Source organism: Musa acuminata, unplaced genomic scaffold (assembly GCF_036884655.1).
Source record: "Musa acuminata AAA Group cultivar baxijiao unplaced genomic scaffold, Cavendish_Baxijiao_AAA HiC_scaffold_1077, whole genome shotgun sequence".
Classification (NCBI taxonomy): domain Eukaryota; kingdom Viridiplantae; phylum Streptophyta; class Magnoliopsida; order Zingiberales; family Musaceae; genus Musa; species Musa acuminata.
This window is the reverse complement of record NW_027021291.1, coordinates 961,622-975,342: the sequence shown is the minus strand read 5'-3', so window position 1 is coordinate 975,342 and position 13,721 is coordinate 961,622. Positions and strand designations below refer to the sequence as shown.

At 49.9% G+C, this 13,721-nt stretch overlaps 1 protein-coding gene across 2 annotated transcripts; it reads right to left on the bottom strand.

The window, feature by feature from the left end:
- Positions 1 to 5,613: 5,613 nt before the first annotated feature.
- LOC135666165 (uncharacterized) lies at positions 5,614 to 13,339 on the bottom strand. 2 transcript variants are annotated; one of them, XM_065177737.1, is made up of 4 exons: positions 12,757 to 13,212; positions 12,324 to 12,455; positions 11,946 to 12,005; positions 5,614 to 5,764 (listed from the first exon to the last, which is right to left on the bottom strand). In XM_065177737.1, exons 1-4 carry the CDS (start codon positions 12,943 to 12,945, stop codon positions 5,753 to 5,755), a joined length of 393 nt encoding a protein of 130 aa, XP_065033809.1. In that variant the 5' UTR covers positions 12,946 to 13,212; the 3' UTR covers positions 5,614 to 5,752. The 2 variants fall into 2 exon arrangements, 1 of the variants encoding a protein (XP_065033809.1); XR_010509718.1 differs by lacking the exons at positions 5,614 to 5,764; positions 11,946 to 12,005; positions 12,324 to 12,455 and adding an exon at positions 12,543 to 12,674 and having other exon boundaries at positions 12,757 to 13,339.
- Positions 13,340 to 13,721: the final 382 nt, after the last annotated feature.

The following is a 13,721-nucleotide window of genomic DNA, read 5'->3' as shown; positions in this document are numbered from 1 at the left end:
CGATCACCTCCTTTGATCAACTCGTCAGTGACTTCGAGTTCAGCTTCCTGGCTTACGCCCACCCGAAGCCGTCCGTTGTGCTGCTCCTCGGACTCAACCAAAGGGAGGGTGAGCCCCTCTCCAATTTTGTGAATCGCTTTACCACATAAATCTGGGGGTTGCCGAAAGCTCATCCCTCCCTGTTAATACAGCCATTTATGATAGCCATGCGACCTTCCAGGTTCTTCTGGTCCCTCCTGGAGCAACCCACCACCGCGGTACCGATGATGCTCCAACGGGCCAACCAATACATCGCGGCGGAAGCCTGGATGGTCGGGAGGCGGGAGAAGCACAAGAGGATCAGGCCAAGCGCCACCCCACCATAAATGAGGCCTCCTCTTGAGCCAAGCTCCTCGGCCACAACCGGCCCGAGGTCACCTCTACGCGGCCTACCCGCCTGAGCTAAGCTCCTCGGCCATAGCCGGTCCGAGGCCTCATCCCGAGTTAAGCTCCTCGACCGCAACCGGTCCGAGGGCGCCTCCCGAGTTAAGCTCCTCGGCCGCATCAAGTCCGAGGCCACCTCTGCGCAGCCTGCCCGTCTGAGTCGCGTTCCTCGGCTGCATCTGCCCGAGACCACTACCTCAGCGTGGATCGCTTGAGTCGTGCTCCTCAGTTGCTTATTGCCCGAGACTGCGACCTTTACGCGGCCTGCCCACTTGAGTCACGCTCCTCGGCTTCATCTGCCCGGGACCACTACCTCAGCGTGGATCGCTTGAGTCGTGCTCCTCAGTTGCTTATTGCCCGAGACTGCGACCTTTACGCGGCCTGCCCACTTGAGTCACGCTCCTCGGCTTCATCTGCCCGGGACCACTACCTCAGCGTGGATCACCTGAGTCGTGCTCCTCGACTGCTTGCTGCCCGAGACCGCGACCTCTGCGCGGCTTGCCCGCCTGAGTCGCGCCCCTCGGCTACTTGTTGCCCGAGACCGCGACCTCTGCGCGGCTTGCCCACCTGAGTCGCGCTCCTCGGCTTCATCTGCCCGAAACCACTACCTCAGCGTGGATCGCTTGAGTCGTGTTCCTCGGCTGCTTGTTGCCCGAGACCGCGACCTCTGCGCGGCCTGCCCGCCTGAGTCGCGCTCCTCGGCTTCATATGCCTGAGACCACTCCCTCAGCGTGGATCGCCTGAGTCGTGCTCCTCGGCTGCTTGTTGCCCGAGACCGCGACCTCTGCGTGGCTTGCCCACCTGAGTCGCGCTCCTCGGCTTCATCTGCCCGAAACCACTACCTCAGCATGGATCGCCTGAGTCGTGCTCCTCGGTTGCTTGTTGCCCGAGAACGCGACCTGCCCGCCTGAGTCACACTCCTCTGCTTCATCTGCCCGAGACCACTACCTCAGTGTGGATCGCCTGAGTCGTGCTCCTCGGCTGCTTGTTGCCCGAGACCGCGACCTCTGCGCGGCCTACCCGCTTGAGTCGCGCTCCTCGGCTTCATCTGCCCGAGACCACTATCTAAGCGTGGATCGCTTGAGTCGTGCTCCTCGGCTGCTTGCTGCCCGAGACCACGACTTCTGCGTGGCTTGCCCACCTGAGTCGTGCCCCTCGGCTGCTTGTTGCCCGAGACCATGACCTCTGCGCGGCTTGCCCGCCTGAGTCGCGCTCCTCGGCCTCATCTGCCCGAAACCACTACCTCAGCGTGGATTGCCTGAGTTGTGCTCCTCGCCTGCTTGTTGCCCGAGACCGCGACCTCTGCGCGGCCTGCCCGCTTGAGTCGCGCTCCTTGGCTTCATCTGCCTGAGCCCACTACCGCAGCGTGGATCGCCCGAGTCGTGCTCCTCGGCTTCATCTGCCCGAAACCACTACCTCAGCGTGGATCACTTGAGTCGTGCTCCTCGGCTGCTTGTTGCCCGAGACCGCGACCTTTGCGCGGCCTGCCCGCCTGAGTCGGGCTCCTCGGCTTCATCTGCCCGAGACCACTACCTAAGCGTGGATCGCTTGAGTCGTGCTCCTCGGCTCCATGCCGCCCGAGACCACACCTGCGCGGCCAGCCCGCCTGTGTCGTGCTCCTCGACTCCATAACGCCTGAGACCACACCTGCGCGGCCAACTCGCCTGCGTCATGCTCCTCGGCTCCAAGCAGCCCGAGTCCCATCTCTGCGCAGCCTGCTTGCCCGAGCATGTACCTCGACTGCACGTCGCTCGAGACTACCGCGGCACGCCTAGCCCGCCTTACTCTCTAAACTTGGGTCATACCCCAGGTAACGGATCGGCAACCGCACGATAAGAACAAATACAGAAAGCTGAAGCCATGCCTCAGACCCCCGTTATAACAACCAACGCATAGCTTCTTTCGGGGGGGGAATATGATGAGGGTAAAAATGGCGATCAGTCTCAGGACAACGTCAACTGCTCCAAATGACGTCACGCGCCTCGGAACTGATCAGAACGTCGACCGAGGCACATTAACATCCTGCAAAAGCCAAGTCCAACACGCTACGCTACCGCTTCTATCAGACGCTGAGCCAAGCTCCTCGGCCACAACCGGCCCGAGGTCGCCTCTGCGCGGCCTACCCGCCTGAGCTAAGCTCCTTGGCCATAGCCGGTCCGAGGCCTCCTTCCGAGTTAAGCTCCTTGACCGCAACCAGTCCGAGGCCGCCTCCCGAGTTAAGCTCCTCGGCCGCATCAATTCCGAGGCCACCTCTGCGCAGCCTGCCCGTCTGAGTCGCGCTCCTCGGCTGCATCTGCCCGAGACCACTACCTCAGCATGGATCGCTTGAGTCGTGCTCCCCGGTTGCTTGTTGCCCGAGACTGCAACCTTTGCGTGGCCTGCCCACTTGAGTCGCGCTCCTCGACTTCATCTGCCCGGGACCACTACCTCAGCGTGGATCGCCTGAGTCGTGCTCCTCGACTGCTTGCTGCCCGAGACCGCGACCTCTGCGCGGCTTGCCCGCCTGAGTCGCGCCCCTCGACTGCTTGTTGCCCGAGACCGCAACCTCTGCACGACTTGTCCACCTGAGTCGCGCTCCTCGGCTTCATCTGCTCGAAACCCCTACCTCAGCGTGGATCGCTTGAGTCGTGCTCCTCGGCTGCTTGTTGCCCGAGACCGCGACCTCTGCGCGGCCTGCCCGCCTGAGTCGCGCTCCTCGGCTTCATATGCCTGAGACCACTACCTCAGCGTGGATCGCCTTAGTCGTGCTCCTCGACTGCTTGCTGCCCGAGACCGCGACCTCTGCGCGGCTTGCCCGCCTGAGTCGCGCCCCTCGGCTGCTTATTGCCCGAGACCGCGACCTCTGCGTGGCTTGCCCACCTGAGTCGCGCTCCTCGGCTTCATCTGCCCGAAACCACTACCTCAGCGTGGATCGCTTGAGTCATGCTCCTCGGCTGCTTGTTGCCCGAGACCGCGACCTCTGCGAGGCCTGCCCGCCTGAGTCGTGCTCCTCGGCTGCTTGTTGCCCGAGATCGCGACCTCTACGTGGCTTGCCCGCCTGAGTCGCGCTCCTCGGCTTCATCTGCCCGAAACCACTACCTCAGCGTGGATCGCCTGAGTCGTGCTCCTCGGCTGCTTGTTGCCCTAGACCGCGACCTGCCTGCCTGAGTCACGCTCCTCTGCTTCATCTGCCCGAGACCACTACCTCAGTTTGGATCGCCTGAGTCGTGCTCCTCGGTTGCTTGTTGCCTGAGACCGCGACCTCTACGCGGCCTGCCCGCCTGAGTCGCGCTCCTCGGCTTCATCTGCCCGAGACCACTACCTAAGCGTGGATCGCTTGAGTCGTGCTCCTCGGCTGCTTGCTGCCCGAGACCACGACCTCTACGTGGCTTGCCTGCCTGAGTCGCGCCCCTCGGCTGCTTGTTGCCCGAGACCGTGACCTCTGCGCGGCTTGCCCGCCTAAGTCGCGCTCCTCGGCCTCATCTGCCCAAAACCACTACCTCAGCGTGGATCGCCTGAGTCGTGCTCCTCGGCTGCTTGTTGCCCGAGACCGCGACCTCTGCGCGGCCTGCCCGCTTGAGTCGCGCTCCTCGGCTTCATCTGCTCGAGCCCACTACCACAGCGTGGATCGCTTGAGTCGTGCTCCTCGGCTTCATCTGCCCGAGACCACTACCTAAGCGTGGATCGCCTGAGTCGTGCTCCTCGGCTCCATGCCGCCCGAGACCACACCTGCGCGGCCAGCCCGCCTGCGTCGTGCTCCTCGACTCCATGCCGCCCGAGACCACACCTGCGCGGCCAACTCGCCTGCGTCATGCTCCTCGGCTCCAAGCAGCCCGAGTCCCATCTCTGCGCAGCCTGCTTGCGCGAGCATGTACCTCGACTGCACGTCGCTCGAGACTACCGCGGCACGCCTAGCCCGCCTTACTCTCTAAACTTGGGTCATACCCCAGGTAACGGATCGGCAACCGCACGATAAGAACGAATACAGAAAGCTGAAGCCATGCCTCAGACCCCCGTTATAACGACCGACGCATAGCTTCTTTCGGGGGGGGGGAATATGATGAGGGTAAAAATGGCGATCAGTCTCAGGACAACGTCAACTGCTCCAAATGATGTCACGCGCCTCGGAACTTATCAGAACGTCGATCGAGGCACATTAACATCCTGCAAAAGCCAAGTCCAACACGCTATGCCATCGCTGCTATCAGATGCTACCAGGAGTACGGTCCCGCTCCCGGCGAGCGAGCACATCAAGCAACGGTAACCTTCCTTATAAAATCCTCGCACTAAGCAGAAGGAAATAAGAGGGAGGAAGATGAGACAAACATCCCACTATACCTCGACTAACTTGATCGTCGGAGGGGTCGGGCCGCACTCTCCCGACCCGACATGTGTGCAGGTACGAAGGCGGAGCCCTCCACCAAACGCCCAGGAGCCGAGCCCCCTTCCCGAAGGAAACAGCGACCCGTCGACGCTCGGACCACCCAAGCGCGATCGCCTCGGTAGCCCCCAGGGTCATCCAACGCGACCCACGATCATTCGGACTCGAACCAAACCGCATCGGCCCCGAGGCCACGGCTTAAAATTGTTTACACTAACACTTGGTTAGGTTCAATTTGAACACCTCTACCATTTATGGCTTGCACAATATTTTTCTAATAATATATTTACAAATATGTGTACCAAATCTAAATCTATGTTTATATAAGAGGACCTCGATAAAATGAATATTCTTTATGTTTTTATTTTCATCACAAGTAAATTTGATTAGGTTTTGCACTAATCTCCAATCTCCATCCGATGTTTAAGAGCGGCAGAAGCCGTGAGATTGTTAAGAAGAACCGTTTAATTCAAAATCATATATCATGGTCTACATCGACTCAAAATATTTATCATGGTATTAAGTTTCAATTATATATTGATACGATATTTAAGCTTTTTTTTCACTTAAGTTCAGTTTACGATCATTCAAACAAAAATCCTATTTATCATGTCATATCGTGACAAATCTGAATTTTAATGTCACTCTAGTGTTTAACTGGTTGACAGCGTTGCTTTTGCATTAGAGAAACCGTCGAAGAAAGGCTGCTGCTTTGAACGACATAGAAACAAGAATACCAATGCACAACTTTATGGCATCGTGTTTTGCTGCGTCTAACTATGCCCTTAATGCAAGGATTTCCTGGAAAATTTACAAAGATACACCAAATATAGACATACTAAACCAAAAACTACGGACAGAATTATCAGTAATTTTTTTTCTCCTTGATCTAGGAAACTTACCCTGTCGAGTTTGGTAATAAGTTCTGTGGTTTCTGCACTTTGTTTCGCTAACTCGTCACGTAACTCGTCACATATGCACCTAAACAATTAGAAAAAAGAAGTTAAAAGTAAAGCTACTACATTCATCCGGTACAGTACATTAAAAATGAAAGCTACTTGCAATAAGCACATACATAATCATTGATCGATGCTACTGATGGTAGTCCTATTTGTTTGTTCCAGGCATAACAAAGGTGATAAAAAATGAACAAACTCAAATGAAACATTGGATCAACATTAGCACAGTGATCTAGCAACACTCAGACCAGAACGTCATGATGATAAATCAGAATTCAAATCAACATGAACTCTGGTTTTTTGTTACCTACAATTTGAACACCTCTACCATTTATGGCTTAAAATTCCATGCTTTGATGACCAAGCTTGTTGAAACTGCTAATTTCAAATATGGCATGATAAAGTTCAACATGTTCACAAGTACTTTAGGGTGTCTTCATCAAAAATTTCTGAAAAGTTCCTTTGGGAAGAATATTCATGGAAATGATTGCAAATGCATGCGATATGTCTAATCATAAAAGGTCTGTTAACTTCAAAGTGATTATCTGATCAAATAAGTGTTTAGTAAAACAACTTCTTAACAAATATCGGTAGCAGCAAAGCTACTGACATTGGTGGAAATGGCAGTGGAAAAAATACACACTAATTGTTCAATTTTTTCAAGCTAGAAAAGTATCAGTTCTGGAAGTCTGCCATAAATTTTTCATGCATTATGCGTCATTTGCAATATTAGCAGTTCTGGAAGTCTGCCATAAACATAGCTAGAAACACTTGTGGGTGCAATATTTGCTATACTAACAAAAAAGATGCTTGTTGATGCTACCACACAGACTTGTGATCAAATCTATCCAAACTAAATCAATAACTTAAACATAGATTGAAGTTTCTAGACTCATTTTAAACTATTCTCACAGTGGATGTACCGAAAACTCATGCCCAGTTTGTCAATTCACAATACAAATAACTAATATATAGTGAGCATTCAATTACTTAAACTGATATGAAAAAGGTCTCCTGTGATATTTCCGGATATATGAGAATTGAAATGTAGCAAAACAAGAAAAAGTGAAGTTATAGGAATCAAATAAAGGGGAAATAGAAAACTGACATGGGCTTCCCCATTACAGACTCATTGTCTTTTCTTTTCTCCGCTCATGTTTCCGGATAGGCCATGGAAACTTGCCAACCGATTAGGAATATCAACTTCTATTCTCCGCTCATGTTGAATTTTTTTGAAGAATTAACCAGATTCAGATATTTAAAAAGTAGTTAAAATTGCCATCTTTTGAAAATGCCTAATGATAATTCTAGTGCTAACCTTAGATTCCTTTATCCCTGTATAATTTTTAGCTAATTAAAAGCTCTCTACAACTACAAGTATGCACATAATCTCTGACACTGACGGAAAAGCATTTTAACAATGACACACTACGGAAAATAAAAATAAAAAAAGTATTTCTGATGAGCCCGCTCATTTTCATCATCTATTACCTTGCTTCCAAGGATTGAAAGCATATAGTGCTATTGCCCTACAGCCCGACGTACTTCTTTGTGATACAATTGAACGGTGTGTCACGGACAAACTTCGAAACAGGATGTTTGATGTAATGCTTACGTATGTCCGTGTCTTTCTATTTGTTTATGCTTTGCACAGCATATAGATGGACAACCAAAGGTTTAATAGTCTCATTTTAGTTGGGTTTGGTGGCCTCTTTAGGCTTGTAAATAAAGGTTGTGTCATGTAGACACGTGTGAGAGATTATTCGATCTGTAATGAACCATTTTACCCTTTTGTTGTGCAACTGTTCTGAGCTTATAAAGTCTATTTGTAATTTGCATTGTATATGAAGTGTTTTTCGGAAATGTTTGCTTGTGGATTCCGAGTGAGGCGTTTACTCTAACCCGTTTTCTCTTTTGTGGGTCCTAATGGATCATGGGAGGTTTCGGGGAGACTGACCTTTGCGGACGGACACGCAAGGGTGCCGCACGACTTAGGCAAAACTAGCTAAGTCTGTGACAGATGGTATCAGACCGGGACAAGCACCCATATAAACACCTGACATACAAATCTGGGGGACCAAGTGGGGTTGCGTTGAGGGCAGTCAGCACACGCGCGACCGTTTGGGAGAAAACGGGCATGGAGATGTAGGAAAAAGGAGTCGCTCGGAGGAGCGAGCATCTGAGACTGGCATTCGGAGGAATGACAAACCCTTCGCGCAAGAGGCACCACGAGGACAAGCAAGCTGGGAAGAATGTGAAGCGCACAAAGGTTCGAATGGCTGAGTTCGAGCTACGGCTCAACGTTGACAACAACACTTGATGGTGCTCAAGGCAAGTGAGGCGCTTGGTAAAGGATGAGACAATGCAAGGTGGAAAGAGTTGCTCAGCGATCGAAAGAGCTGTGCAAAGCTCACAGAGGTGAGAGGAATTGCTAACTCAAAGAATTCGGTGCTCATGTAAGGGCTTGCATGTGGATGATGGAATGTTCGTGGCCATCCCAAGGCGACCGAAACTCGGTGCCAAGGAGCATTGAAACTTTCTCTTCGGCATGTGAAGGATACGTCCGTGGAAGGCTAAAGTGTGCAGCAAGTTCAGCATGTTGCTAGGGCTTGAGTGATGCAGCGGGGGCTGTATTGACGTAGAGTCGCAATCTAGCAAGTGCGTTTGCAGGAGGCGGAACAATGCACAGTTTGTTCAGCAAATCGGAGTAGTCTAAGGGGATGGTGGTCTCCGAAACGAAGAGAGATGTTGCTACAATATGACAGTTATTTAGGAGGGATAGATCTCGGTTATCCGGAGGGAGAATCATGTGCAACAGATCGCACATGTTGAGGAGGAGTACCTCAAAAACAACAACTCCACGAAGCTCAATGGATCGAGCAAGCGATGAGGAGTCGTTGAATGATCTCACTTAAGAGAATGCATTGGTGGATGCATTGCGAGATCAAGTGAGAGAGCGATCTAAAGCAACATAAATGAAAGCACACTTGGGAGTAGATATGATGATCAGACTCAAGGAAGGGCTGACCCGAGGAATGGTGGGCGTGAGGGCCACCATCAACTCAATGCAAAACGAGGAGCGGAGCAACTTGGGTGTAACTTGGCGAAGTACCCAAGCCGTATGAAGTGAGCCGGCATAAAAGATGGAACATGGAGCGGAGGCACAAAGCTTTCCTTGGACAGAGGTCAAGGACATGAACTCTTGCAAAGGCAAGAGTAGGATTATGTTGTTCCATAGGTCATTCATTCTGACGGAGCGGACTCATCTTGTATGGTGCCAAAGACGAAAAAAGTTTATGGGCACATGCACCTTATCTCAGAGAAGCATTTGATGGAGGAACTAAGGCAACTCAACTTGCGGAGGCGAAGTTGGGTTCAGAATGCCTTGGCACGGGGCAAGAGGATGCGGAGGCAGGTAGTCTTGAAGAATATGCCACAGTGATGCCATTCAAGTTACTTGAAGGAAGCGATGTGCAGCGGAGATTGTGCTTGTAGGGGCAGAGGCCCAGAATCCAGACAATGGTGCACTAATTATAGCGAAGTTGGTGGACTTCGGGAGCTACTAGGCGATGGATTGTCCTAGAGCGATGCTTCAACTAAGTGTGACCCAAGAGCGGGTGGATGAAGGTCGATTGTCAAAGGAGCGAACAAAAACGAAAGTGGAGACCCTGCGATGTATTGGCAGAGGCTACACATAGAGGGTTCACAATTCAAGTTCATCCCACAATGATCAGAATGCAATGGAGATGTCACCAGGAGGCGACATGGTGCAGCGGATCGTGGTGGAAGCAGTTCGTGGCAATGCGATTCACACGACACAGTCCCGTGAGGGACTTTATCATACGGAGGTATGATCGGGAGCTACTGGGAGCTCCACTTCGGTGAACAACACGACGGTAAGAAGAGCTATGGATACAAGGAGTGAAGGCCATGGTACCGTAGAGGCAGGTCTTCCGTGCATGCATCGAATTTTGAATCGGATGGTCATCAGCATATGGAGGCTGTGTACCACCGAGGGAAAAGTTCGAATGCAAGTACCAGTGAGTCCCATTGGGGGGACTTGATCATGCAGAGGTATGATCGAAACAACTGGAGAGTTGGACTGCTCCAGAGTCATATTCGCTTAAGGGAGCCCGACAAGCCAAAGGACAAGGTCGAGTAAGCGAACGTTGCTACCAAGGAAGCTAAGGAGAACATAATCGGTGCAAATCCTACAACATGATGGCAGAAGCCATGCATGAGAGTTGCAGTCTGTCTTTCCATCAACCAAAAGGGATCTGCTTGGAGAACACAGAAGTGTTGAAGCAGGGAGTCGAAAGGGGCGAGGAAGCGACGATGAGTCCAGAGGGACTTAGCTACCAAAAATCAAGTATCAATTAGAATGGAGGTGGACTCGGTGAAAAACCACATAAACATATCTACTGATCGTGAAGAAAATGGATGCAGATGCGAGGCGACGGATAGTAGGGCCATGGGCATGGTAGCGCCATGGTATCGCAGAGGCGGGACTTCCGTGAAAGTCATTGATCCCTTGCTCTCATGGAGGGAGAGCGCTTGGCCGTGAAAGGGGCCGAGGAGGTAGAGCATGCAGAGGCAAACTCCAAGTACCGAGATAAGGCTGAAGGGCAGAGGCCAAGGAACTTCGTAAGACCGGTGTCAATGAGCTTCTCATCGAGATAGCCGAAAGTAAAGGACTTCGGGTCATATAAGAGTGCAAGACTAAGGAACGAAGCAGGCAATACGCGGTACTGTACCTTTGCTACTCAGTGGAGTAGGCGGCAGGGTTGATGGAGAAGATGATACAATCCCAGAGGCGACCAAAACTATTAGAGACTTACTCCATGTTGGGGGTGAAAACTTCCTATATTCTAGAAGTTCGATGGTATTGAGAAGGTGAGTCACAGTAGTTAACTCAATGCAAGGAGTGCAAACACTTTGAGTGCTTCAGACGTGTGAGCAAAGAACATGCGAAGGCTAGTAACCAGCTCGATGCATGAAGTACAACAGTTGAGGAGGTGGGCGAAGTCAAGTAACCTTTGCCTTCTCAACTCTTAAGAGAATGGGCGAAACCGAGTACTCCAATTCTCTTATCTATCCAGCAGAGGAGCTCTGCACAGGTTCAAAGACCCTTCGAAGATAACGGAAGACAATAGTTGTCAAATCCTTACCAACGGTGATCAGTACTACTAAGAACAGATTATCCGCTTCATTTCCCAACAGAATGTCATCGAAAGCAGAAGTGATGCGAATATACTTGGAAGTGACAACTAAGTTAATGAAGAGTCAATGGACAAATTTTATGGAGGAAGGGACCCAAAACTTCAGAAAGTTTGGAGGCGATGCTCGTTAAAGCTCCAATAAGCATCCACCCAGTTCAAGCAGCATGAGGCATTTGAGAGACTAGCGCATAGTAAGGATGGTCTTTTCCTTCATCTGAAGGATTCGTAGGAATCAACAAGGATCAACACAACTCAGCCAACCCCACACCAGAGTCAAAGTCATTGGCAAGTTGAAACAGCATATCATATCAAAAGTTCGACTACTCAACAACAACAACGGAGAGCAACTGGGAGCCAAGAGGCGCATTGCAGCTAGAGCGGAAGATTGAAACCTCAACATAGGCGAGGAGTTGTAGTGTCCACAAAGGCTTCGACGAGGACGTCGAAGGGATGAGTGGGGGAGATTGTCACGGACAAACTTCGAAACAGGATGTTTGATATAATGCTTATGTATGTCCGTGTCTTTTTATTTGTTTATGCTTTGCACAGCATATAGAGAGACAACCAAAGGCCTAATAGTCCCATTTTAGTTGGGTTTGGTGGCCTCTTTAGGCTTGTAAATAAAGGTTGTGTCATGTGGACACGTGTGAGAGATTATTCGGTCTGTAATGTACCATTTTATCCCTTTGTTGTGCAACTGTTCTAAGCTTGTAAAGTCTATTTGTAATTTGAATTGTCTATGAAGTGTTTTTCGGAAATGTTTACTTGTGGATCCCGAGTGAGGCGTTTACTCTAACCCGTTTTCTCTTTTGTGGGTCCTAACGGATTATGGGAGGCTTCGGGGAGGCTGACTTTTGCGGACGGACACGCAAGGGTGCCGCACGACCAAGGATTGAAAGCATATAGTGCTATTGCCCTACTGCCCGACGTACTTCTTTGTGATACAACTGAATAGTGGGTGAGATGCAATCAAGTGGAGCAAACCTGCGAGCCCTTCATTTCCAACTTGAATTTCCAGATATTAGAATCTTGAATCATCTCACTCTGTGTTAAACATCACACACAACAAAATGTCAGCAAATGTGAACTACAAAGCAACAAAACCTAATAATACTCAAGAAACATAAAAAGAGGTCAAACCCTCTGCATCTCGGGCTTGGACACAAAGGACTGGGCGACACTCTCCAAGCTCTCATTCAAAACCTCCGTGATGGTCGATGTGATGGCCTCTGCTTGCTTCGACGGGACCCCTTCCTTCTCCAACCTCCAGACCTACACAAGCAAAAACACAAATGTCAGCAAATGTGAACTACAAAGCAACAAAACCTAATAATACTCAAGAAACATAAAAAGAGGTCAAACCCTCTGCATCTCGGGCTTGGACACAAAGGACTGGGCGACGCTCTCCAAGCTCTCATTCAAAACCTCCGTGATGGTCGATGTGATGGCCTCTGCTTGCTTCGACGGGACCCCTTCCTTCTCCAACCTCCTGACCTACACAAGCAAAAACACAAATGTCAGCAAATGTGAACTACAAAGCAACAAAACCTAATAATACTCAAGAAACATAAAAAAAGGTCAGACCCTCTGCATCTCGGGCTTGGACACAAAGGACTGGGCGACACTCTCCAAGCTCTCATTCAAAACCTCCGTGATGGTCGATGCGGCCTCCGCTTGCTTCGACGGGGCCCCTTCCTTCTCCAACCTCCTGACCTACACAAGCAAAAACACAAACACCTGTAGCGCAACCGAGACCCCCTCCCATCAATCAAACACCGACAAGGTAGCGCAGTACCAGAGCGAGCGTGTCGATAAGGCAAGCCCTACTCCCGTTGCTCTTGACGAGTTGCGAAGAGAAGCGCTGCAGCAGCGACAAATTGGACCGAGGGCACCCGACTTGCGCCGCCGGCAGCCGCATCAGCGACCAGCAACGAAACCCTAACGCGGCGGCGCCTCTACTGCAGGTGATAGCCGCCGCAGACATCTGGATCGCGAAGTGAGAACTCGTCCGTCCGATTCGAGATCGAGGGGGATGAAAACGAAAAAAGGAATTATATTGTCGCGCCCGCTATCGACAGCCTTTCTTCTTCCTGTTGCTTAGGCCGCGAAGAGAAGGGTTTGATTTGGCTTCGAGGCCCCCTTGGCGCGATTGCTATGATGACGAAGACCGCGGAGCAGAGAGTTGGCAAGGCAAGCATCATAAGTTCATGTTCATAGCATCACACGTCTAATAATATTATTGTCATCCTTTTTTAGCTTATAATAAAAAATAATAATGCTGTCACAGTTGAACAAAGAAACTAATTAAAATAAAACATATTTCTCTATTATAATTAATTGATTGTATAAAATATTATGATCATATCTAATAAACATAATACAATAATTATCAACATGAATTGTAAAAAATGCGGTCATATCTAATAAAATTTTATTTTATTGGATTGTAAAAAATATTACCCTCATCTCTTATAAATATAAACAATAATTATCTACATATGGATCTTAGCAGATTTTAATAATTTTTAATATTAGTAAGATTGATGTAAATACTCTTAACTCGTCACTTAAATCTAACACTTTTTCAACAATTTTCATATAATTCATTTATCTTTCCCATCTTTCCTTTCTTCTTCTCGACTTAATTGAAACATAAATCATGATCAACCAAGTCCTCTTAGGTGTTTACATAAAAATAAGAAATATCTTATGAAAATATCATGGAATAAGGATTGATCATATTCATGGGGATTATGTAAA

Excerpts from the sequence above, each read along its gene's own strand:
- LOC135666165 (XM_065177737.1), bottom strand. The coding sequence starts at position 12,945 with ATGTCTGCGGCGGCTATCACCTGCAGTAGAGGCGCCGCCGCGTTAGGG. Across the intron at positions 12,456-12,756 it reads TTATCGACACGCTCGCTCTG|GTCAGGAGGTTGGAGAAGGA; the intron begins GTACTGCGCTAC and ends TTGCTTGTGTAG. Across the intron at positions 12,006-12,323 it reads CCAAGCCCGAGATGCAGAGG|AGTGAGATGATTCAAGATTC; the intron begins GTTTGACCTCTT and ends TGTTTAACACAG.